General features: G+C 40.8%; 1 protein-coding gene across 4 annotated transcripts in view; it reads right to left on the reverse strand.

Annotated features, from left to right (window-relative positions):
- Positions 1-27,906, reverse strand: part of zfpm2a (zinc finger protein, FOG family member 2a) — a 100,184-nt gene that overhangs the window by 46,919 nt on the left and 25,359 nt on the right. For 2 of the 4 annotated variants that reach the window (XM_088388278.1, XM_088388276.1), the window contains exons 2-4: positions 24,111-24,269; positions 18,077-18,178; positions 3,999-4,123 (exon numbers count right to left, since the gene is read on the reverse strand). In XM_088388278.1, the coding sequence (XP_088244404.1) occupies positions 3,999-4,123; positions 18,077-18,178; positions 24,111-24,269 (386 nt within the window). Of the gene's footprint in view, positions 1-3,998; positions 4,124-5,576; positions 5,695-18,076; positions 18,179-24,110; positions 24,379-27,906 lie in introns of those variants that run through there. The other 2 variants (XM_088388275.1, XM_088388279.1) reach the window with 2 other exon arrangements.

Consider the following 27,906-nt stretch of genomic DNA (forward strand, 5'->3'; position numbering starts at 1 on the left):
AGAGTGTGAGGAGCTGAGTGAAGGTGTTTTGGACAGCCAGCCGCGTGAATGTGCTTGTCGTTCACCTGCGCCACGACCGCTGCTGTAATTGCACTCTAATGGTCTGATTGATCAGAGAGAGAAGTGAGGGATGAGACGGTGCTCTGGCAGCTCGATCAGTCGGACCAAAAGGAGAGGAGGGGCCATAGAGATGGCATAGCAGCATTGCCAAATCTTGTCTTTACATCCTTTCTAAAAACTTGTAAATCATTATGTAGTTAATAAGTTGCACATGTATGTACAATATATTAGGGTTACATGATATTATCTATATATATGATTTAAAGAAATGGCATTTTTACAATCCATATTATATAAATATATATTTATACACACACACATATATACACACACACACACACACACACACACACACACACACGTATAAATATATATAAATATATTATACACATATAAAAAATATTGTATTTATTTAGATACTTATACAGCTCTTGTTTTGGATATTATTTCACTGTGCATGTGAACCTAATGTGACTGTACTGTATTTCTCAAATACATCCATTATGAGCTAAACACAAATGTCTAGTCAAACATTTAAAAAGTGCAACGTGATTTAGTCAACATGTCTGTAACAGCAATACCGTGCTGAGTCTCTGAACTCTGCAGACCAGCGGCATACAACCCATCAGCTGTGAAATCTGCTTTTCCTCTTTGATAAACGTTTGAGATATGACTCTATCTTTGGCCTGCAGATGATCAGATTTCCTGTTATGGTTTTTACCCCTCAGTTTTGTTTTTTCTGAATCATCTCTTTTTCTCCCGGTCACCTTCTTGTTTCATTCTCACCTTTTCAAGCCTTATGTGTCTTTTGTAGGCTAGTTTGCACATTGCTTGCAACATGAACTTTGTTCTTTCTCAGTGTTGCCCATCACTCTGGTGTGGTCAGCCACTGAGATCTGTCATCCCCTCTCAGCCAGAATATGTAGGCCTTTACTCATTGCTTGTGAAACGACAGCATAGCTATAGCTCACGCAGCCATTTGCTGCCTTCGATGTTGCTTTTACACAATGTTCATTTTATCATGTTCAATTACAACACACGGGTGCATGTAAATGAGTATTGTGTATTGTGCTTCACAGTGGTTTAGGAGGGTTAGGGTTACGAATGGCGTGACAAATTAAAAAGTGCTCCAAACTAACAAACAACAGGACTGGCAAAACATTTCTGTTAAGTATTTTTAGAATAACTATATATAACTACAAGTATAACTATAGAGAAACTGTACTTTATGTTCATTTCCGGCTATTAATATGATATATGAGCGTCTGTGGTTCATTTTAAATGTGGTTATTTCAGCAATACTTTTCTGCTGTACAAAAGAAGGGATTTTGAATATTCATTTGGGAATTTTTATTATTTATTATATATATTTATAATTTAACATTAATATATTTATTTTTTATTTGCGGGATTTGTTTTTTTTACTTTATTACTTAAAAACAAACAAACAAAGAAACAAACAAACAAAACAAAACCAAAATTAAGACAAACTGAACTAAAATAAAACATTTTAAAAAACAAAAGACTCATGCTAAAAGCTGCTTTTGGGCACATTATTTCTGGGCACCGACCACAGTGTCTTAAAAGTTGAAGACATCCTGTGGTGTTTTGGCTGGTTGACAAAGAATAATTTGTGAGTAACAATGAAAAATGCAGAACAGGTTCTTTCCCATTCCAGTCTCTCGCCGTAAGCCTTCTAAGGAGTGTTGTATCTGAACATTTACTAGCATAGCCTATATACGTATGTGTGTGTTTCCTGTAATGAACAAAATACGGTCAACATGCCAAGTTTCCAGTGGTGACAAAATGCCATAGCATGTTCATATCTTAAGTTGTTAATTGTGCAAAAGCCTTTTCATGCAGAACATGTTTTAAGCTATGTTAAGTTTAAGTTTATTTACTTTGGATGTTATGTTAAAAATAATCTCCGTGCTTTACATTGTTGTGTTGGGATGCTTCTTCACCCTTTTATCACAACCTCTTTCGGTTATTGCCTTACGGGTTGCTCCCTTCAGTTTCTTCTTCCCTTTGAAAAATGCATACTCTATAGTTTTTCAGTCTAGAGATGGACTTGGCCAGTCCAAAACTTTCCATGTTTAGCCCCGACGAACTCTTATTCAGTAAACACAAACCATTTTAAACTATATGATGGTGAGTTGTTGTTGAAACAAGTCGGTCCCTTGTCCCCAAAATACAAAAATTGATGGATCGTTGCAAAAAGAAGTCACATTAAACCATGGGAAGCTCACTAAGACAATTCTGCAAGTAGTGCTGACCTAGCCTTTAATGAGACATACTGAGGAGCTGCTAACAGCCTGTATCCTTATGAGAGATGGAACCTAGGAAAAGAGGAGGGCAAGAAGCAAAGCACTGAAAGGGTCCCGTGAGAGTAACCAAACCAGAGATCCTTAAAGGCAAGATGCCGAAGCTTCTTCCTTTGCTTTTAATTGCAAGGAAGGTTTGGCAGATTCTGTAACCCCATGCAGCCAATTAAAGCATATGACTAGAACTTGCTCACAAAATGATAGAATAGGATGAGGATCTGCAAGGTAGTGATGAATTCCTTGGAGGGCACTTAGTTAAGAACACATCACTCTTGCCAGAAGCAGGAATCAACAATTAACTGAAGCATTTTGTCCCGTAGGTTGGTGGTGATACTTTTTCACATTTGCTCGCAGCCATAAAAGTCATAAATGTTGTCTTTTGATAAGTGTTACGGACTGCTAAAGTTTGGTTATAGATATGGGAATTTGTGTCTGTTTGACAGTCCACTGGAGGTGTTCGGTCAAATTCAAGGATAACTAACTAGCCTGGAACAGCCATACTTCATGGTTATAATAGGGCTCAATCTATTTAAGGCCACTGATGACTTCAAAACGACGAGGACAGCTTAGAAAACATTTGAAAGTTCTCTGAAAATGGTTTAATAAAGTTGTGTTGTAACAATCTGGCGAATTGAGCGGATGGGAGGTGGTGAGACGCTGAGTCCTAAATCCTCATGGGTTGCCCTACGTGTCTTTGCAAGGGGAATGAGGGACTGGTTACAGTTTTAATAAGAATTTGTTAATTACTCTAAATGTAGAACAGCGTATCAAACCCATGGAGGACTCTTCTCTCCACCAGTGCAACAGGTCAACACTCAGCTTGGCTGGATCTTGGAAACCAAAGATAGAAAGTCGCCCAGTTCTGGGTCAAATACATTTTATTTAATTGAGTTGACTTCTTTTTAAAATCTGCAATTTCTATGACAACACAATTTTGTTGTCACATAAATTGCAGATTTAATCAATTCAATACATAAGCCTTCTCAAAAGAGGGAATTGCTTCTTCTTTGGTAAATGCGAGCCTGTGCTTTATACTAGGTTTGGGAATGAGGATTTAAAATTGTTTGTATTCCTATCATAATCTAAGGAAATTTACAAATATATTTTATGAACAGTGAAGTTTTAAGTTACATTACATCCATTATAACTTTTTATGTCAAGATTGATCAGTCACACTTAATGTCATGGCCAATAACTGTCGAGTTGTTAAAAACACCATTAAATGATTAATATTTACGTCATATTAACATAATAAACACCATTTATATTTTTCAGATTTTTACACAATTATGGAACTTTATAGTACTGAAACATACTTCAAAAATTGTTAGAAAAGAAGATGTAGGGATGACCAGTGGGACCGAAATTAATTTTTAGTTTTTATGATTCACTTTTTTTTCATCTGCAAAGTGAATAAATAAAACTGTCACCTTGCCCAGATATTGTTTTCTGCATTGCCATTATAAACCTTCATGTGAAGGTGGGACTTCAAAATGATCTCTGTAATTGCATAATGTACTATGTTCACCCCCTGCGCCCCAAATTCATTCCGGGCCACTCGTATTCGAATCCTTGTTTCTCCCGATATGTAATCAAAATATAACAGGAACATACCAGTGTGATGTTCTCGGTACCCATCTCAATCTTTCCGTCGAAGGGTCCCCAAGTTGTTCCCACAGGAAGCTGCTGACGGCTGTGGATCCGGCGCTCTCCATCTTTAAGGAACGCGTCCAGCTCCCCTGAAAACACACAACAACCATAACAGTTAAGCACACAGCTCAATTTAGTCCAGGACTTGCACGGCAAATCACAGTGACGTTCAGTCAAACCTACATTTGCCATCATGTGATTATCTCCAAGCCCTGCAGTATAAACATTTAAAGGTTAAAGCTAAGCAGTTTCAAAATAGATAAACAAATCAAGCAAGCAGCCATCTGATGGTGCGCCTCAGATGCATTGTGCAGTAACGTTACTTGAAAGGTGTCTTCTGTTGAGACAATCCCTGTGAGACATTGCAGACAGCAGGCTGGATAGTGGCAAGACTATTTTTGTAATTCCAGGAAGGCAGGGCCCTCGTTAGCTTTTCACAGCGCTCCACTTAATTAACAGTGAAACCGGATAGCACTGTTAGTACTACCGGTGCTCACCTCCCTGACACCCCCAGCTATCTTATCTCTTAGATTGAGTGTACATTTTAGGAATGGTGTTTAATCAAATAGTTATGATGAACTCCAAGTCAGGCCGCTGCACAGTGTACTGAGGCGGATGTTTCTCTGCGGGGGCACGTTTGTTTGTATATTGTACAAAGAGTGAATGCAGCTCAAAACTGTGGCCTTCTCCTGGCAGACTCACACATAAAACTACGCACTGTGGCAAGGTCCAAGAAATGCCCAAGCCTTGATTAAGTTTGTATATCCCCACAACTTTAGACAATTAAAATGTAACAGTCATGATACAACTGTGCTCTCCTTTACTTTCTGATCTTTTGTTAGAATTAACCAATATCAATATTATGTGTGATTTTGAGCATTGTAGTTTGTCCTGAATGATTCACAATTAAATTATAGCTCGAGAATGCAACTGACCCACAGGCAAGCAAAGAAATAATGCCATATGCCACCCACGCTCACTACACTGTTTAAATGATGAACTAAAGGCTTTTGTCGTCCTGCCCCTGGACAGACGGCCGGCAGGAACAGGAAGTCAAAAAGTTACACACCAGGAGAATGGGTCTAAAAACAGCACAAGAAGGATTATCTAGGATATGACCACGTATACACATTAATTCTGCAATTGAATCACTGCTATAAATTAAATGTAATGGAAATGGCCACTAATGTAGCGTTGTCAATGATCTGATGTCGTGTGAACTTTGCAACGGTCCTGAGCCACAATGGACTATTCAGGCCTTCAGTACTTTTTAAATACCAGATGCGTATCTACAGCACACTATTGTATGTGCCTGGTGTGATGCTATTGAAAGCTTTTATGCTTCTTACATGCTTGAGAATAATCTGAACATCAAATCGCATTCTTCGTCAACAGTGCTGATTCATCAATTGTGATCACTGGTATAATAGGGAAAACCTAAATGCCACACATCATGGTAATTTGCTAAAGTCTGGCATTCAGTCCATCTTTATATCTGCAAATATGTGTGCATGCATCTACTTTACGCAATTTTTAAGTTACCTCTTCATTTCTCCTCGTGTGTCCCTGCTGCTGCAGTGGAAGGTGGTGAAGCTCATTATGGAGAAATAATTAAACACTGGTGCACAGCTGGTCGTCATCACAGAGATCAACAGCCACCGCTTGATGCATTCTGTTTGTCCTCAGATAAGACCCGCGGCCTTTAACCGCTTGGATGCAAGTTGCTGTTTAGCGCTACTTGACACATAGCTCAACCAACCTCCAGCCAGTTATTCTTTTTCCTTTCTTTGGTCTTTCCTGTCCATTTTTTGAGTGGGGTTCTGCTCGTGGGGAGGGTGAGGCGGGTGTTTAAGGGGCATTTTGTGTGGTTTGTGCTTTACCATGTTTGGGTTCCAGTTGTGTGCATCTCACAACAAATGCCGGAGGACCTTGGTGCACAGATGGCTGGTCACATCTGTTTGCAGGTACTCATGGACCCCCCCCTCCCCTCTCCGCCAAAAAAAACCCACCCAAGGGTGAATAATGAGTTGCCTTCATGAACTATATATCTGTATGATCCATGTTCACTTTTTTCAGTTTCTAAAATTGAAAGAAAACAGATTGATTAATCTGGACTCACTCTCCAGTCAATAGGGTTCAAAATTTGAGAAAAAAGTCATGGCTTATAGTCGGAAATTTACAGTAAATGAAGCAAAATGACAGATCACTATTTCTTCTATTTCCAAATGCCAAATATTTCACCAACTAACATCCAATAACGAGGCTTTACTCCACCCTGCAGTCAGCACGTCCCTGCCACCTTCACCCTCTACTCCTCCCAACTGCACCTAGCAGTCACCCGTCCCCCACATACACACCCCACTGGACCTCCCTCGATAAGATCATCATCTGTCGCTAGACTCTAGGGTCTGTTCCTGCACTCCACAGATACTTGGCAGACCAATGAATGTCCCTTTGTGTGAAGAGATCCTCCTCAGATAGCACTCAAGATGGTCCATGCTGGCATCTGTTTGTTTTTGGGTGTCCATTTTGTTTTATGGTGATTGTGCTGAAGAATAGGATGGCTCCTCTTTCACTTCAGTAGCATATGAATGAATGCAAATAGGTTTCTTGGTGGCAGGGTGCCAGCCTGGTATGTTTTAAAGAAGAAATTTTTGTAGACTATTTATCCATGAAACCATCTAACCACCATCTACATTCAGCACTGCCAGTTTAGATCTGTTTTTGTTTGGTGGTAATCAAGTTCTTTTTTCTTCAATGAAACTATACTGAGTAAAGCTATCGAATTAAGCCCGCTATATTCAATTTATGTATGATGCTTCCTTTATTCCATGTTAGATATAGCAATGAATTCTTGAAATGTAATTTCTCACCTTGAGCTATGGCCCAGCTAATAATTTGAGAAGACAAATTACTTAATCAAATTGCTCCTGCAGAACAGTTTTTTTTTTTATAGCAGTGGAAGCGCTTTAAATATTTCCATATAAACTTTAATTTATTCATTTTAATTTGTCTCACTAGTTCAAAGAACCAACTTGAAGGTGAGAAAATGACTTGAAAATGACAAAAGGTTTTCCAAGTACATGGTAGATGGTTTTGGTTAGCCTATGGGAAAGGGCAGATGTAATCATGAATCAAAGACAGACACTCGATATCAAGCCGTAGCTTTGAATTAAAGCTAATAAATGGCTGCTGTTCAAAGTTCAACTCGCATGGGGCATTTGCGATGTTTCTACTGAATCACAGTCATCCTCGCTGATAGGCAGCGCGGTCGAGACAGCAAATGGGCTATAAATTAATATACCACAGGAGAGGCATATGGGGTGAAATAGAATGCACTGTATCAGTTCAACAAGAGGTGTCACATCTTTATAGCAGATAGGCCTATGAGATATGAAATTTTACAGCTGAAGGAGAAATGTCACAGTGCTTTGATAAGAGAGCGATGAACTTTCTGCTTCCCCTTACCCAAACTACTATTATCAGGTCTCACTGAGCAAAATGCAACATTTATAACCCACAGCTCCCACTATTATCTCTTGTGAGAGGCACTTGCTTTAAAACACCTCTCATCCAGCACACAGCACATCTCATCCTCCTGCTCACTCTCGGCACCCACCTCTATTATCCCCAAAAAGCCTAAAGGGTACTGCTCCTGTCTCCGTTCCTTTTGAACAGCAGGAAGAAGGAGCTGATCGATTGTTCCCAGGCAGCAACATGATTCTGTTCAACATGTGTGTAAAGAAAAAGTAAAGATGTGCTCAGACTTGTTTTTACGCGACGTACACGCCTTAAATAGGCATAGACAAACAAACAAAAAAAATGTTTTTTTTTTCCAATTGTTTTGCAGATTGGGGTGGATCACTATTTATATTGATCATAAAATAACCATACAATTGAGAATATCAAACATTACCTATTTGTCCTATTTATGACACTGTGACATCTGAACTGTCAAAACAGTAAACTATTTTCTGTGCTGATTGTGCCGTCACATTCCCATCAATCAAAACAGAAATGGTGGAAGAGCTGAAGGCAAAGATTCTTTTTTTTTTTTATCGACTGGAACTGTTTCGTTTGGTTGTCAGCAACCCAACTGTGTGAGAATACAGACAGTAATGTCAGATTTTGAACCGTAATGGTTACTGTGCATATATTGTATATTAAAACCTAAGCAAACAGCTCGCACATTTCTTTTGTCTCGGCACGGGCCTATTTGATATGTTGCTCAAGGGTCAACCTTGTGTGTTGATGGACAGATGAGGTATCACCATGGGTGGGTCGGACACAAAATTTAAATAAAAAACAAGCAGGAATCTACCACACATTACTACAAATAAATATTTTCTTGGCGGACTGGAAATAAGTAGAGAGGCAACTGAAGATGCTTTTTAAGTAACTTTTTCTCTTGGCATCATTCATCTGAATGCAACACCAAATCAATTCTTTTGAGACTACAAATTAAGTACACTAAGTAATCCAAAGACAGGCTAAGAATGAGTTTCAAATATTCAAATGGCGAATCTTCACTGAACTGAAACTTTGGTTGTCACTGAGCAGATGAATTACACCCAGCTGCCAAGTAGCTGCTTCCATCCAAAACCTGGCAAAGTGAACAGCCAGACTGCTGACAACAATCTGCAAGACGTCCATCGTTGGAGAAGCACAGCAATGTTGAGTGATTGCATGTAAAGGGAGACAGAAAAACTTAAAGAATGATTGTCCTCACACAAAGATACATCCCATATCGCCGCCAACATCTAGAGGACACACACCGCCCCTGCTGCAATCCAATTCTTTTAAATGTTCTACTCAAAATTTCCAACCCATCAAAAGGTCATTACTCTACTTGTGAATGTCAGCATGATTGAGAAATAGATGGGCTTGCTAACTTGGCATGAATTTTAAGGGGCAAGAAGAAGTTGCCATCCACTTTGTTCAGTATTTTCAGAAATAAAATATTTAAAACACTGCATGGCAAATGATTGAACTTAAAAGCACTGTTTCCACCATGTAGTGTGGCGTTCCGGTGTAGGTACCATCAGATCGGCTCAGGGTCCTAAGATGCGGTACCTACACTGGGATATTAGATTCTAAATTTGGAGTCCATAGCATTCGTCTTCAAGGACCCAAATGACAACCCACCTAAACATACAATCATTTTCTTTTTTCAGATTGAACCTAACATTGCTCAGTGACATTGTTTAGTTAATTCTGAAGTGGGCTTCAATCTCCTCCCAAGTCAATTACCAGTCTGCAACTTCCCCTGGGTAACGGCAAATTCAGTGGTTTTTTTTTTTTTCCTGGGTGACCTAGTTGTCTTTTGTGAGTAGGTTTTAGCAGCAGCAGTTTGACAGCCAACAGATAAGATGGATTAAGCTTTTTTTTTTTCATCCAGTTTTGATGTGAACAGCGTAAAAGCGGGTTAAATCATTGAGTTTCAGGAGTATTTTTAAATGCCTGGAGATAGTGTGATAAAGGAGCTAAACCTAAGACTTGGGCTTGGAAGGTCAAGGTCGCAGCTTTAGAGAGCAGTTACCCCATGACAGGCCAGCTCCCCTCTCTCTCGGAGCGAGCCGAGCGCCGTAGTCAAGCCAACCTCTCATCACTCCTAGAAAAGATACACGAAAGAAGTGAAACAAAATCCAGCTAGAGCTCAAAGAGCGGCGCACCCTCGCCTTGTGTGGGTGCAAATGTGTGCCCGAGAAAGAAAAAGAGCGTTTTAGTCCCTGCTTGTCCCAGTTTGGTGTGCACGCAGCAATGGGTGAGCGCGTTTGCCATTGTGTGTTTGTATACTGTAAAAATTCACTCATGAGCAACTGGCTTCATAATTAGGTTTTGATTATTTGGGAGTGCTGAAATAAAGCAGCAGTTAATCTGTTGATATTAAATAGGAAATGAGCAACAAATTGAGCATTGCCGTTTACTGAGCCATCCAGCATCTACCATGTGTGTGTGTATGTAAGTATATCTACTATATATAAAAACCTGATCTTTGTCAGCCGTACGATCACATGACGCTGCTCAAGCAGTGTGTAGTTCATTTGAATTTTAAGCCACACGACAATGAAGCCACTCAAGCAAAAGAAAGGTGAGGTGGCGGAAAACATAACAAACAAGTCAATGATGTTACACAGGGTCAAACTCCCAACATGTTTACTTATCAGATGTCACATCAGGCCAGCACTGAGAGGTTTGTGCTCCAAAACCTTTCCACCGGGACATATTTAGACACATTTTGTGGACATCTTTCCCCTCACTGCTCCTCATGTCAGTGACAGGGGAGAGTAATCCTATACACAGGCTGCTATTGTGAAATGAGAAACTAGCCTCCTTCACTGCCAGAGACCAGATGCACCTCTCTCTCTCTGTCCTAATCTGTAAACGACTTAAAGGAGCCTTATCTCCGGGCTCTTCTGCTTCATTTCATGCTTGATTTACTTTAATTTGTCTGATAGGGCACAAGGATTTGGAAATGGCCCATCTTTCGGTGGAAAATGTTCTGATTTTTCTCTGGCATTGTCATGTGGAGGTTTTTGACTTTTCTGCACCGTCCCTCGCTTTCATTCCTCCATCTCCATCTCTCCCTTGCTCACTCTCTTTCTTTCTCTTCTCCTCTGTTCTCAGTTTGCCACCTCTTTATCTGTGAAAGGGTGACTGGGGAGCAGGGGTCGATCCTGCGCAACAGCCTGTTTGAGTGCATTTGATTTCAAATGAGTACAGCAGTAACTTTTCCGCAAGCTGTGATTTTTCTGATGGGCAACAGCAACACTCGAATGATATTTGCTTTTCAGATCCACACTGGATGCAGAGCGGCCAAGTGCTTCAAACCACAAAGATCTTATGTTTAAGTTAAGGGGCTACCGGTCCTCTACTTCAGCAAGTGGGTGAACGGCTCGAGCTGATAATGTTGGTTCGCAGTGTAAGACGAGGACAAGCGACATGCTTTTACAGATGGCTTGCCGTTTTTTTTCTCTTCTACCCGAAAAACTTAAATACTTGCATGGTTGTCTGACTGCTCTCGTCACCAAGACATTTTCTCACTTGTGCTGAATGACAGTACAGGAAGGGAGTTATGATTAGAGAAGCCCAGATCCTGAATAATCTCCATCCCCTTCCATCAATGAGCACGGAGGCAACAGGAAAAAAAGTCACTGAAGGAGACATGGGGAAAAGAAAGATAGGAGCTCTGTGTACAGAGATGTCATATGGTTCTGCCAGCTTCCTTTACCCACTCAAATCTAAATCCATTCAACTACAGACTGAACAGTCTGAATGAGGCTATTTTCAAATTATTAACATTTGAGATATACAGAAAAAAAAAAAAAGGAGATTACAGACTTCATCATGAATTCTTGGTGTGCACTCTTACATGCTTTTGACACTCACTCACACACCAACCAACCGGTGTGAAACGTCACAGTCTAACGTGACAAGAAACAAATGGTTAACCACACGCGCACACACGGAAAGAACGATTGAAATTCATCCCACAGCCTGAATTTACTTAACTGCTGGGTCTGTACGTGGTGATAAACGAAGTGATGATCCGGCAACACGTCTTTATCCATGCTTTGCTTTAATTAACAGTGGCTTGTTTGTTGAAAAGATGATTAATATGCCAATGAAAACTGCATAATTGAATAGTGCAACACTGGCGCAATCAGGGAGGAACATGCTTTTTTTTTTTATGAAGTTTTGATTATTGTTATCATATACAATTACTATGTATTTTAATTCTCTTTGACAAGATGTTTCCGCCTCTTCCATTCTTGAATAGAAAAAAGAAGAGGATTGACCAGTAGGTAATGTTGTGCATCACTAATGAGAGGCCTTCACACCAAAGGGCACCAACTGATATATTCCATCGGCATGGCCATCAAAATGATCTCGAGGGGGATGGAGTTTGGGGGTTTTACTGAATTGGAATGTCTGAATAGAAAATTATGACTAGATACAAGCAAAACAGTATTAAGTCAATATCTGAACAGAACAAAAGTCACATAAAAAAAACAAAAATTCACAGACTTCTTTTTAAAGTCCCTCCTCCAAAAAAAGAATATTTCAACAAGCAAGTAAGTTCCAGTGAAGCAATCAAGTATCATTTACCCGCTCTCAGCTTGCATTGTCTCCATTTTAATACTAAATAAACACATCAAATATTCAACCTGTGCCAATGGTACATCTCGAATGTGTGCAGCCCAGAGTGCCTGCAAGGGTACGTATTGCCGAGCAACCACATTCAAAGCGCTAAAGAAAGACGCACTTGGTGACAGGGCCGCGGGGCAGAAACTGCACCACCAGCCGCGTTTTAGCTCGGCTTTATATTTAGTGACAACCCACATTTTGTCTCCGAATTCTTTAGGCTTGCTCATGTGGAATCACAGTAAAAAGATAGTATTGTGAGTTTTGTCTTCTAAGTGGACATAATTTCCGATGATATGCGGACAAATGCTTGGGACTGAATTATCCTATTAAAGGCATTCTTACTAGGCTACATCCCACACATCTGTACAAAACTGAATGTGGTGACATCTTCCTGAGATGATAAGAACATTGATTACATTTTGCCCTATTTTAGATTATATAACTAACAACCATGAAGTTCCTCCATAAAGCCTCTTAGTATTGCGGATCAGTGACTAAATTTGCATCAAGGCGATGCAGCACAGGAGTACAGTGATTTGTCTAATCTCTTCTTGCATATTTCATCATTATATGTAATCACACATTGTGAAAGTGTGTGCGGCTGCTGCTCGCACAGGTGATGCCTTCAACAACAAAAACACGAGAATATTTGCAAAAAGCTCTTTCACTGATAACTCGTTTTAAATTGTTCAAAGTTTCACAAAAGCTGATGATGGACTTTTGTAATAAGCATCAAAAATCTGCGCCATTCAAGTTTTGTCAGACTTGTCAGAAGATGTTTGAATAAACCCCTTCAGGTACAAGATAAAAACCTTTCTCTTCCCAGACAAAAATGCTGTGATGCACATCCAAATTTCTTGATTACAAGACGGCGGTGTTGCTGGCAAATAGGGAGGAGGGTGGGGATTCAGGGGAGGGGTGGGAGGGGGCGCATCGTGCAGAGAAAGTTTCCAGTTTGCTGATATAACAGTCAAGTGTGTCTATAAGTCTACTTAAAAAGCTTAGGTATCAGTCGAGACAGCTGTGACACCCTCGTCTTATGATTCTGTCGAGACAGTACACTATCAAACCTTTCATACAGTTCCCAAGCTACATTTCTGGTGACAAAAGCTTTGCGAAAGCCTCCTGAAGGATTCATCTGTATCCTAATATTTCCAATCCAATTTAAGTGGAGCAGCCAGAGTGGTCTGTGCGCTAGTTTACCAATCTTTGCTTTCTAAGACTCCGTATGCTGAAGGCTTGAGGGGTTCAATCAATGGTGCTTTGATCTCGACTGGAACCATAATTATTTAACATTGTTACAAGGATTTCTCTAATCCATCCTACCATTAAATCCCTTTTACACCCTCATCTTCTGCAGCCTAATCTGCATCTGGGTGCTCCGTTTGTCTCTCTCCTCTCATTTTGGCGTATCCCTCTCTCCCAAGACTGCACCCGGACTTTAGAAAAGAGCTGAGTGCCAAGTTGGAAAGTCCCTTGTTTAGAATGAACAACCTGACTGGACTGTTGCTGTGTGAGCTTTGCTCTTCATTCTTTGCATCAAATTCACTTTGAGTTTCATAAAGTCAAAATGCAAAAATAACACATTGCTTTAAATTGATAGCAGAAATGTACTTGCTAGCCTCATAATTAAACAGTCAATGGCTACATATTTACATTTGAATATTAACTTCATTAAGGCCCCAAAGAGACTGTGCATTTTCAGATTAACTGTAGTAAGCTTAGTTTACACCAGCTAGCATTAATCAGTTGCTTGTGAGACAGGCGTGCATCCAATTTGTGCTGTGGTCTCCAGCATATGTAGTACATGTAGACTTGTTGCAGTATGGAAGCTACCGTTCATATGTGTTGTGAATGTGTCTCTTATTTAACTCTTGAGTTACAATTATGTTGTTGTTAATTTAATGGAACATTAATCTCAAATGTATGCCCCGTATCCCCTTTCCAATCATACGTTGGCCCAGATTCTAATAATGCCTCCATAAATAATCTTGGCAGATAACCATGCCGTGTGTGGTGCCTTCAGGCTGATTTCGGCCACTCAGAAGGACGCCCGACCTCAACTCGGGGATGTTGGACTTTTTTGGCATGACTTCAACTGTGCGGTGTCCCCCGAGGACAAACAAGCATGCAGCCGTCTGACAGTGACACGCAGCCAATCAGAAGACAAATTGATGAGGTGGAGGAGAAGCGCAGTGGGGAATCCAAAATCTCCCAAAAGTCTCACGCTGTCTTCACTCCTTTGACCAAGGCCTTTTTTTCTGCTAAAACCTAACCAAAAACTGTCGCTTCTTTGTATACCGTGTTTACTCTAAAGTCGTTCATTCTTGGGAGGTATTTCAAGATTTCCCATTCGATGTGGGAATGTTGACTAAAAATCCTTCGTGTGTGATATGTTGCTTTTGCCGTGTGGCTGACACACGGTATGTTCAAAACCTATACCTGTGATTTTTTTTCTCATCATTTGTTTGGATAGTTTGGAAGTCGGCCGACAATTTTAAAATCTTGCCGTGTGCCTAAGGCTTAAGGGAATTCAAAGTTCATCTGACTGATTGATGCACTAAGGTTTTCACCCACTAGTTTATAGGAGTGATCTCTTTGAATCACAACAAAAGGTCCCAGCGTCCTTTAGCAAATATTTGCGTGTCTTTGTTTCACCATGGCATAAATAGCTGCATGGGCAACCACAAACATTTGTTGAGCCACCTGCCAAAGTGTCGTGGCCATCTGGTCCTCCTGTTCTCCTCATATGACATATGTGCATTAAACCCGAAATGTTTTTGGAGGTGTGCGAGATGTGGGGGCATGCTGAAAGCCGATTGGCTACAGAGTACCCTGGATTGGATGGAGTCACAAATGAGGCTTTTAACATCTGCGTAAAGCTGCATTTTCAGCATGTGTGTGTTTGATGTCTTGAAAATGGAAGGAAGGCAGCGGGTGGCAATGGAACTTCCATTCTTGTCTTTGTGGCTGTCAGATAGAATCCATTGGCTGACCCATTGGCCAATGGCCAATTGGCAGCAGGAGCTGAGCAAGGTGGGCCATGCTGACATTGGGGACAGCCAAGCGAAAAGATTTGTGGACAAAGTGAACACATTGCTTCTGCTCCATTCTATCAAACTTTGGTCCTGCAACACCTTCTACATGGCAACCAGACACAATCACAGATTTTTACCATAGTGGCCTAAATGCAAGTCCATTTGAATTCTTAATCATAGCAGTTTTTTTTAGGAGAATAGGCACGACTGAGGACACAACACACACTGGCCTACTCACAAATCCTACACTTTGACATGATCAGGACAATTACTTTCATTCATTCATCTTCCGTACCGCCATTTTTCAATGTAGTATTGTTAAAAAGGCTATTTTTGGGATAAAATGGTTTTTGAAAAGCTAAAGAAAAAGCAACGTTGCAGTTCAGCCATTGGTATTCACAGAATTTTGTCGTCGCAAGTTTTGCTGACGCCCCATGACTGTCAGTTTTTGTGAGAGTAAATGCTAACTCAGAATTACACAGAATCACTTCTTTCACAATCTTCCTATGGCATTGTAAAGGGGGTGTGGTTTACACTCACAAGCACTTAGATAAGGCTGGGAACAAGTTCATTAGCAAAGTTCGCTAGTTGAAACACGCCTTTCCCAATTAGCCTCGAGGAGAGCAAGCGAAGGGGGATGAGCGAGACATCGAGATTCCTATCACCACTCGTCCATGAAAATTACAATAATAGCATGACACGCTATCTCCCAAATCAGCGGCTGATTGCAAAAGTGCCATGAGAAGAAATGAACACGAGACAGAAGATCAGCGTGCAGATTTGCTTGAGGACATACTTGTAAAGACAAGGGGAGAGAAAGGCAGCTCGCTGGGTGTTCCACATCAGAGACTCTGCACTCGGAACAACAGAGACAGCTATCAGATTAATATTGAGTCATCGTGCATGGTTCTCTGCTGCTGCAGACAGAGAACCAATCAGAGAACAAGGGCCAATCACGGACAGTCACTTGATATGTGCACAGTGGAGATGAAAAGCAGCGACTAAAAAAAAAAGAGAAGAAATGTTCAATTACAGAATGTGGATTGTGAAGGCTTTTGTTGTTACTCAGCAAAAGGGAAAGTGTACAGAGGTGTTTCAATAGAATCACCAAAGCAGGTGGGCATGTTCCGAGTTAACCCGCCTCATTAAAAGGCTTGTCGCTTTTTTTTTGTAATGGAACAGCCATTACACATCCTATTCAGATGCACGCGTGGAGTGATTAAAAATTACCTGTGGGTGATCATAATCACACCTGCTTTAACTTAAGCCAGCCACTAACAAAGAACTTTTTCAATGTGGAGCTATCTGAACATTTACAAAGAGATTAAAAGGTAGACAGTCACAAACTAAATAAATTTGCTTTAATCGCTTTGAACAGGAAGTCATGTCTTTTCAAATGGCCCGATCTGATTGTCTGATTTGCCTCTTTATTCAAATTATAACATGCCCATCTGACTTTTGCAGCACAATGGGAAAAATTAAAAAGGGAAATGACCTTTCATGGCCGCCTTGATGGCAGAATGAATGGCATTATTATTCTGCAAGATTAATTTCTGCCTACTCCGTGCCGGCCAACGAGAAAACAGAGGAAAGACAGGGTCAACTCACTATTCTGGTGACATAAGCTCCGCATTTGCAGCAACATATTGATTTAAACAGGATTCTTTTTCAAGCCTTGCTGTCAAGATGAAGCTAGTGCAAGCAGGATGTATAAGAGCTGGACACAGCTATTTTTTTCCCCCCGGATGTAATACAGCAGAGATTAGGGCACTGTGTGGAAGTCGACAAACCAAAGGCCGCTTGATAGCTGAGAACCACTCAGGCTGCACTTTAGTAAAACATGAAATGGGCAACACACACAACCTCCTCCGCAGTGGAGAATATGCAAGAGACTAAGTCCTGTGCGTCTCTGCTGCCAGTCGAGCTGTGTGTTTCTGAGCCTCTAAGTCTCATTCTGACGGGTAAGTAGAAGGCAAGCGATAATTACAGTCAGTCGTGCATCTGACCACGCTGCTGCACATCCGTTACTCCTTTTCAAAGTCATATTTTTAAGCTCAGCATTTCTTGGCCCAAACTGTCTTTTCTCTGCATGTGATGCCTTCTTTTTGTCATGGCCCCCATAGTTCTGAGCTGACCCCCTCAGCCCTGTCTCCCGACTGATCACAGTGATGGTTTATTACTGTCGTCCCGGCGCTCTTATCTTTAGCCAGCAATGCTCATTTCCTTCCCCAGATTTAAATGCAAATGTGAAATTTAATGATAAATGCATTATCTGATAGGTGTGATAACGTTGATTCACTGTCAGTATAAAATACACACCCCAGGGGGCTTTTAGCGAGCAAGCACAACTTGCCCAAATCCACTTTTTCTCTCTCACTCCATTCTTTTTTTGGTCTCTCTCACTCCTTTTGCAAACGCCTCTACCTGCAATGCATTATTGAGGTCATTGTAGACATTAAATGGAATCATGTTTTGAGAGTTCAGCAGCGTGTAGGCAGGCTGTTCAATGTATTACCCGTCACTTTGATGAAGTCACCTTTTGGTAGAATGGCAAAACACAATTTGAAAAAACACACCTTTCCAGTTAGACAGATATTCTGCCTTGTATGGAGATTTAAGAAAGAAAGAAAGAAAGGAATGCTGTCTATGAATAAAAGTGCTGGTAAATTCCAACTCAATATAGCATGCAAATATCTGATAGATTGTAATCGAAGACACAATGCTTCCTTACTTTGCTAGCCCAATCAGTTCTACTCATTGGCATTCTATTCGGGGCATTCTTAGTGTGAAATGCATTGCAAGTGTTGATGGCACTCAAAGGTTTTCAAGCAGTGCCCATGTGAATGCTTTGCTTACTTGGACCATCCCATTCATCCGGCCCCACTGAAGTACGCCTCGTCTTCTCAGCCGGGCTGTCCACTTCTGGTTCTCCTGCCTCTCGGTTGCCATTCTCTTCTCCTGAAAGAATGGAAAACAAATCCAACAAAAATCAAAACACAAAATGAGCAGTACAAATACGGTATGATGCACTGCGCTAAAAATAAATGTTAATTAGAAACACCCCCATATATTTTGTGTTTGCCACAAACTGTACAGTAATAACCTGATAAGATGTGTGTTTTTGAGAAAAAGGCAGTGTATGTACATTAGCTTTAGCTGTGTGTTCACCAGGTCCAGCTGCACATTTTTATGTAAAAGGATTTCCCATGAGTTCTTGCAGGAAAAGGAGGAAGTGCCATTAAACAGGAAGGAAAGCCATGTGCGGGGGGAGAGGTGGCTATTTATTACCGTTTGATCTATTGTGGAGCGAGTGAGAATGTGTGTTATAGGATGTAGGGCTGATTTGCCGTCTTTGGATTCAGACAGACTATGCTTAGGGATATTTGGGTATCTCGCTCCAGGAAGCAAGGGCTTAAAGCCCTTGTTAAATAGACACCACCTCCAAATGCACAGCAGTGACAGTGAAGGGATTGTTTGGTGAGACATCTTGGATGCATTTACTGAAAGAAAATTTGCATGCTTAGTTACAAGGGACGTGTCATCAGGGGAGGCAGAGCTCTGCATCATGAAGAGTAAAGTATATACAAATGATCTTTGGGTCTTGTTTATTCATATGCTCTTAATTTTAGTCTGGGTGCGTGAACATACGCGTCCCCCTAGTGACCTACATGCGCAGAAGAAAGATGACGTCACTCGGAACGTGAAGTAAATTTGTTGCAGTGTGTAGGGAACGTGGACTTATCTTTTAATTCTCTCATATTTACAGAGATATAATTGTGTTCTGTGTGTTCTGTTAATTGTTGGCGCTCATCATTGTCATGCAAATGTTTTGGCACTTAACAAAACTCGCAGCTGCTGCAAGTCTCCTTAAAGGACATCAATTGATGTAGTAATGTTTAAAGGAAATACAGCACTTCATACGACGAGTTTGTATGGCCCTACAGTTCAGCACAAGATGTAAACAATCATTTTGATATTGGGTGTGCGGTGATTGCAGTTCGTAATAAAATACATCTTTAGGAAAAAGAAAACATCAACGCACGTGGATTTATAACTCCAATATTCCCCTATAAGTGCATGAGCAGGTGTTGGTTAACAATTTTCAAATGACAGCTGACGTAAGACAAGAATGTCCATCCTTGGTAAAGTTAATCTTAAAATCAAGCACACACACACACGAAAGCACACACATACAGACACACGTTTGTTTAGATTTTTTTGGTTCAGTTCAAACAAGGAGGCAAACACTGCCAAAAGGATCAGTTGTCATCCTCCTACTTGAATGGATGTTAAAGAGAGACAAGTAATATTGCACTGAAGTCTTCATTCCTACTTAGAGCACCTGAGGTCATTACGACCCGGTTTTGTTTATGTGAGTGTCTACTTGGTCAAGCATCTCTTTCCGTTCACTCCTTTACCCTCCCTGTATGGTATCAGAAAGCCCACTGAGCCAAATTTCCCCCCATTTATTGTCAGGACTGGAGAACCTCTTTTGCATACCGTACTTGTATTAAAATGGGGTAACAAACGACACACAGCAACAGTTCCTTCCAATGGAAAGAAAAAAAAAAATGACGAGATAACATTAAAGGCACTACCTTGATCTCAGGCGAACATGTTAAGCCCTGTAACTAAATGTATTGGAAGTGTTTAATTACAGCCTGGGAAATGAAGCTACAAGATGATTCCTTAATTAAGGAGTGATTAAGGATTTTCTGCCTTCTATCTAACACCGTTTGCAATGCATTTTAAACACAATCGTCCAGGCAGCCTTACAGGGAACAATGTCACAGGGCTTTGATGAAGTTTCCTGCACAAATGTCATGAAGAAAAAGCACAGCAGGAGGAGAGGATGTGCTGTGGCAGCAGTCCTTTGCACAGTCGCCGGGAACAAGGAGAAATGTCATTTTATGGTATTGTAACCACTCATGTATCGGAATAGATTTATTGAGGTGCTCAGTTTTACTCACAGAGGTCTACAATAAGTAATAAAGACAATGTCCAGTTTCATTACTTGAACTGAGACCCGCTGAAGCCTTATCAAAGAAGACAGATTGTCAATGATCATTTTCTACTATTATCGCCTTCATCATAATTTACATCTGGCTTCGGTTCCTTTCCCTGCAGACTCAAGCGGATATACCAAAGGTTGAGTGAGAGAGGGCTAACCAGAACAGAAAGGATGGTGAGTGAGGTGGCCTGCTGCTTGCAAGGTTGGCGGGCATGTATGAGGACCCAGTGAGCTGTTCACGTTACTCCTATCGCCGCTTTATCAAAGGACAGCACTCGAGCCAAATCACAGTCACACACGGTGTGACACGCATTCAGGTCAATAAGCTTATAGGCAATTTACACAAACAATTCCTCGAGCAAGGTAGCAACAAAGTCATATTGGCTTTTTCTGTGCCTTTTAGCATTGTCTCTGCTAAGAAAGCCCTTGAAAATGTCAATCCGTGTGTGTGAGCTGAAGGAGCTCAGAGCCTTCTAATCCTGACCACTGAGGCTGGAGACAGGGCACGATTTCAGCAATATTGAAGATACTGTAAGCATTTTCAAGTCTTCATAAACGATTGTCCTTTATTACTAAATTCAACTTTGGATCCTTTGACCCTGAGGCACCCCTTTTGAGGCCGTTTGAAGAACTCAGTCATGTGCAGTACGTTTCAGAATGTGATGCCACTTTCAAGCCGTACTTGATGATGCATATTTAGTTGCTGATGGATATGCAACAACAGATTACATTTTTTCATAAGCAACCTTTTTCTCCAAAGTCAAGCAGAGCTGTAGGACTTCTCTGCAGTCCGGAAAATAGGTTGAAATTGTTTTCAATTTGTTGCAGCGAGACCACTCCAATGGAGGGAAGCTATTAGTGAAATGCTCTGCCACTGTCTCTTTAAATGCCAATAAATTCCCATCATTACAGAATCTGGCAGTTTTCCTCCTTGTCTGCAGCCTGGGTCTTTATCTCGCTCTGCTTCCGTCTCTGGGCATGTAGATCTGGCCCAGTTAGATTGTCATACTTAACAAACATTAATGATTAATTTCCTCCACTGAGTCAAATGGGGCTAAAGGGATGACTTGATTCATCTTATCGCACCACAAATTAGCATTTCCCCATATTCTCCTGCATCAACTGTGCATTAAAATTCCACAATCGCCATTCTGGGCACTAGCAGCTGTGGCAAAAGAGCCAAGAAAACCTTCCGGTCCACTGCTTGAGATTCAGATTGCTACTGTGGAGAAAAGTGTCATCTTTTTTCTGCCGTTTTGCAGGTCAATTTGGTCAAGCTTTGTAATTTTGTACATTGTGTTTTTGTCTGTATTGGTTGATTGAGAAAATTAACAGTTATGCACGTGGTTGAAAAATGGGTACGAATCAAGGGTCAATAATGTGTTATAAAAATTTTCACGAAGTCTTCAAGCTCGTTATTTGTTATAAGGCAGCAATTGAAAGGCACTTAACGGAACACATTGAGGATATCCAGAGGGGGTAAGAACAACTAGTTTAAATTTTATGATTTCAGTATGAAAGACACCACTCAGTATACATATATCAATCTTTCCAACATGGAGCATCATTTTATTATCGGCAGAAACTGTTTTAAGTTTGTGGCTCTATTTCTTAATCTTATTTTATTTTCCACCACACAGAAACCTTGGTAGGTAGAAATTCTATGTATTTGTGGCTTTAGGCTCTGTGTGTGCTTCACCCAAACCAGTCAGGACATACCGCCATTAGCTGAACAGGTTCTGAAGCCAACCATTGCCTCATGTGGAGACCTCCAAGCCTCAGACCAAGACATGGGACATGAAGGTGCTCCCTACACTTATCTGGGGAGTCTCTAGTCTCTTTTCTGCAAGGGTAAGGCAAAATGGCTGAGGCTTTGGTGGCATTCAACTTCCTGACCTTTGCGCCTTTAAGCAGCTTTACTACTTCACCGCACTCTGATCAAAGTTAATAAGTGCTTCATATGTTAATGAAAATTGGTACTCTTCTTTGTGTTCCAACAGCTTTTTAATACCTATTATAGACTGAAACTTTTAATGGAGGTTTTAGGTCCCCCTGACAAGCCCATTTCATAGAATGACTACACAGATACAAGGCTAAGCTAAGACCAGAGAGTCGCTGCTCAGTGGAGGAACCTTACACGGGAGACCTTATTCTCCAGAAAGCGGCACAAGATAAAGGCCATGGGATGAGTGGCTGCTTTAAAATCCACGTTCAAGTCCGCACAGGGCTAATTACAGCACGCCATCGCATTTGAGAGGGTTTAGTTAATCAAGGGGTCCCTTTTCCTCCTATAGTCGAGTAATAACACACTTAAACCATTTAATGCTGCCTGAAATGCGTCTTTCTTAATTCACGGCACTTTCACACAAGTGGGGTACATTTAAGCCCCGCTGACATTAGTTTTAAATAGATCTAATTGAGAAAGGGATCAGGGAGGCTACACCTGACGATGGCGTAAAACTTGCCACGATAAAAAAAAAAAAAAAAGAAGAAATGTGGATAAAGTATCACTCGGGTGTTAGCAGCCAAAAGAGACTTAGCCACTGGAAGTGCAGACATAGAAGTAATACAAAAATCTGACGTGTAGCGCTTGTATATAACAAGGAACAGATTAATATTTTCCACCAGGAAAACCGGCATGTCACATTTGACTTTTTAGTGTTAACTTTATTCATAAACGCAGGACACGAAAATAAGATTTGGGGCCAAGTTTAGTCACACAGTTTTACCCAAAACAAAGGATAAATCATGGGCTTTGACAAACTACTTTGAAGATATTCTGAATATTTTTTTCCTCTCTTTTGCTGTGGCAGCAGCAGAAGCCTCCAATGTGTTAGGCGGCATCTATATCATAGCTAGTGGGCAATTACAAGCCTATATACACACCACTTTGAAGTTTAAGGACACATCGTGTCAGAGACAAAGGCTAAAAGCAGACGCGGTGTTGCTGGTAATTGCAATTTCTAAACAAATGCGCCGTTCAACTTTTCCCAGAGAACAAAAGGAAGACATTGATACAATTACAGGGGCATAGCCTACCTGAAACATGAAAGTTTCATTTTCCGTCTGTAATGTAATCCCACGAGGCACATCAGTTTAGAAGTGTGAAAAGAAATATTTCTAAACAATTTTCATTTGAAAGGAGAAACAAGGCCGTTCATTCAAAGAACGGTGGCTTCATTAAAAACTGAAATATATGGCATCGGTGAGGGGGACACCTGGGCTAGCAGAGACATGCGACCTGGGGGTAAGAGCAGGTGGGTGGAGGGGTTGGAGGGGGGTTGTTATGAGGTTGGACAACTCTGTCATCTTCTCACTGTAACCTGGAGAAGACCACAAATTAGTTCATGTGATGGCACGGTATGACCAGAATGAAACAAACAACACAAAGACGAAATCTAATTGAATTGGAGTTCAAAGAAGACTAGCACCTGCCCGGCGAAGCTCTGCTCTTTCTAGTCTTGGACCTCCAAGCAGTAGCAGGTGCTGCTTAGTGGAGTCAGCACGACCTCAAAAGGAACCGCCACGCTCTCCAGTGCATTGGTGCACCGTAACACACCTTCACAGCACTATCAGTCTGCCAATCTCTCAGATCAAACCACTGCTCTTAGGTGGGGATTGTGGGAACAAAATATCAAAAAGAATAGTTTCCACTGTAGATAATGAGGCTGGAAAAGTACAAGAAAAAAATATTCAAGCCAGGCTTGATTTGAACAGGACTTTTATTAAAAGCCTTTGGCATGCGTCACACTTAGTTTTGATGTCTTGGCACAAGGGTTTCCCCAACATATTGTCAGGCATTAGGCATCAAAAAGAGCGTCGCACACGCCTTGTGGAGAATCATGGGGGATCGGTTTCAAATAAGTAAACGATACTAACCTTTGTTGCAGAAGTACTCCATGTCCTCACAGCTCATGTTCTCAGTATCAAACTCGGCAGGGAAGTTTTCTTCCACTGAGAACTCATCTTTGGCCAGGAGCTCGTTTTCCTCAGAGACACACTCCTCATCCTCTTCCTCCAGGCCATCCTCCAGAGGACCTGAGGGTGCATACACAAGCGCGCACGCATACGCACACACACACAGACACACACACACACGCACACACATGCACGCACACACACGCAAGCCGATGTTAAGCAGTTTCATCAGATCCTTCAGGCTTTCGAGAAGTAAAAAAAAAAAGGTGTCACTTTGTTTCATTTTCTTAGCTAACACAAATGCACATTCTATTTTTGCGCAGTCTTATTGTACTGTCAATTGGAGATAGCAGTCACTTATTATTTCTGTTGGGAAGCTGTAATGCAGCCAAGGTCAGCGATGATGTTAATTACAGCCCTTGAAAAACAAAACGTCACATAGAAAAAGAAAAAAAAGTTCCTTTCCAGAGTTTTTATACAGGCATCAGCACGGGAGCGGGAATAAAAATACTTTTATTAATTTGTTAGCCTTATCACAGGGTACAATGTAGGTTTTCCATTTACATTCCATGCCTCCAGGTAATACACCAGTGCAATCTTAAAGCAGACACTTTTCTCTGTGATTAATAACCCCCCATACCTCCTCTTCCCGTGCAGTATTATTTCTTTAAATCTAAATGATTTCAGAGTTTTGCTTGTAGCTGTACATCTATTTTGGAATTTGCATATTACCATTTTGCTTCAATCAAGGCCGTTGATGGAATTACTCTTTTGCAACTTGAATTGTATTAGCTGTGAAAAACATCTCACCCAGCCTTTGAATGTCATTAAGATAATCTCACCCATTTTTCCTTCACACCACAACACATCTCCAGAGTTTGTATACCAAATACTCAGCGAATGAGAAGTTGGAAAGAATACAGTGCAAGCAAGAAAACGGCATTATTTATTTTATTTTATTTTATTTTTTCAGAAAAATCCCTCTTGAGCTTAGGGTAATCATCGCTTGAAGTGTTTTCATTGCTCGCTGCCTGCAACATTTGGGTGCTATATCAGTTTCTCCCCGTCACACGAGTTGAGTTGCAGCCCTTTATGCATCATTCTGAAGCTCAAACACAGAGCGCTGATATCCTCTCGACACCTCTCGATATGTTTCTTCTATTGTGGTGGAAGTGAATCCCTGTGCTATAATAAAGCAGTGATTTCAGTTCAGTTCAGCGGCACTTGTCCCTCTCAAGTTTCTCTCAATCAGAGCCACACAAGAGACCCCCCCCCGATGTCCATAAACTGATTGCTCTTTTCATTAGTCCTATAAATGACTCCTTTGTAGAGGTCTACATCGGCAGGAGGGCTGGACATGAAAAGAATTAGCGCACATCTCAAATAGACATTGCAAAAGTCGTCATGCCACGCTTAAATCGGGATGCAGTTTTATGATCGTATCGGATGCCTTCTGCTGATTTGCTGAAAAGTGAAGTGAAGCGTGACGTGACTCTAGTATCACTTAAGATGATACGGAGAGATAAACAAGGCAGCATCAAGGGGAGATTGTATGACTGGCATTAAAAGCTAGCGCCAAGGCAATCGGAGACAGAAGGTGCAAGAAAGCAGGAAAATACATTTCGATAAACACATTCTATTACACAGCTGAATAAGAGCTGTGTGTGCAGCAAAACTATTCTTCCTCGGGTGCGGACAAATACGGCAGCACTAGTGCATACCAGAGAAAATGGACCCACAGTGTTGTGTGATAATAAGGGTGAAAAGAGATTAAAGATAAACTTCATGGTCAATAAGACACAAAGATTAGGTAGATAAGATGAGATAGAATTGCAGTTTAATAGACTCTGAATAAGGGCATCTCACTTCCCCTCTCGAAAAGATAAAAACTAAATGGAGCATTTTCCAACCGATAGAGATACTGCAGGTTTATCTGAATATGAAAAAAAATGAAATACACCATACAGTCAGAGCCATTACAGAGGCCAGATGGCAACTTCTTGCCAACTACGTAGATTAGTTAAGTTTGTTCATATTCTAACGTTTAGTTCATTATACAGTATTCATTGCATGGAGGGACCTGAAATTATTTCAGAGACAGCAATGATAAGAATAATGACTTTCTAAACGACTAGCACCACACTCCTAACTCATTTTCTGATAGTGGTGTCCCTGCTATATTTAGTTGTGTACTGTTTAAAATCCTGTCACATTCAGTGTGTGATCCATGCTTGTTTGGTGCATTTTGATAGGCTTTGCAAGCTTCGGCTTCACCCACTTATGACTCCTCAAGAGTTCAGTTGGCCAGTGACACCAAAGAAGGAGTATTTGCTTTTCGTTTTATCGAAGAAACAACACAATCAGTTTGTGATGGTTGACATTATAACAGGCCTAATTTTAGAAATTGTTATAAATACAAATCCAGTATTTGCAATATATATATATATGAGTGTGTACATTTTCGATCTGTTTCTTTTATGCTTTCTGAACTATATCATCAGCCTCTCTTCTGCCATCGCCCTTTTCTAATAATCATGTGGTGGGAGCAGTGGGCAGGAGCAGCCAATGTTAATAGAGACATTGGTCGCTGAATGCAGGGTGATCACAGTGGCTCTTTTGTTCGTGGCATGGCCTCTGTCTGATAGAGATCGCCCATGCAGAGTGGCGCTCCAGCACGGGCTATGCTAATGGCCTCACCGAATTTAAAAAATGGGGTGATACTCGCAGACCACATGATGGACAGAGGATTAATGAGTCACAAAGGAAAGGGATATTCGTAGAAGAAAGCTGTGGAATGCTTCATATAGTATTTAACAGGAAAAATTCTACAGCAGGAAATTGGGGAAAAAACATGTACCATATATGGACACAACACAACACAATTAACAATCAAGGCCGTTGATAACACAATTAAATACAATACAACTTTATTCATACAGCGCATTTTACAACAGTTGCAGCTGTAGAAAAATGCTTCACATATAGCGCTGGGCTAATCAGAAAGACAGCGAAAACAGTAAATTAAAACACAAGTGTATATACAGTCGCAGAGCAGTCAGTCAGTCAAAAGCCAAAGAATAAAAATGGGTCTTCAAACAAGATTTAAAAATGGACAATATGTAGAACTACACTATGACAAAAGAAGAAGATTGCTAAACAAAATCATTCGTGGCATGAGTAACTGCTAATTTAATGGCATGCATTTTTAGTCTCCTTTGGCCAAGCTGTGATAGCATTTATTCAATGTGAGCGATTGGAGTTTTTAGTTTTCAGTTTTTTATAAAATTCCGAGCAACAGCTCTATTTTTTAAAAGTAAAAACAATACAATTTGGAATTTTAGTATTGCCACAGAGTCGATGCACAATTTGTTTTTGTGGGCCAAATATAATTATACTGCGGGCCATATTTGGGCCGCGGGCCAGACTTTGACACACCTCTGTAAGGGGGAGAGAAAGTGAAGGAGGAGAAATGCAAGAAGAGACTTGGGGCCATATTCTGTACTCAGCTCTAATGACCTTTGGGAAGTAGAGGGCTCTCTCGGCCTTGTAGAAGACTTAGTGTATATGTTACAGGGCTCAGGCTTCTAATTTAATCCTTGATCACCGTAATGAAATAGATAGCGTTTATGCTGCTCTTAATAGGTTAATATCTTACAAGAACCCTCAGAGGAATTAACCATTCCCTATAAGTCTTACATATTACAAAAAAAGCAGCCCTTTCTTGAAGTATTTCTTGAAGTATTTCTCTGATCAAAAT

This window comes from Syngnathus floridae, chromosome 10, assembly GCF_059516105.1.
Source record: "Syngnathus floridae isolate MCC-2025c chromosome 10, RoL_Sflo_1.0, whole genome shotgun sequence".
Lineage (NCBI taxonomy): Eukaryota > Metazoa > Chordata > Actinopteri > Syngnathiformes > Syngnathidae > Syngnathus > Syngnathus floridae.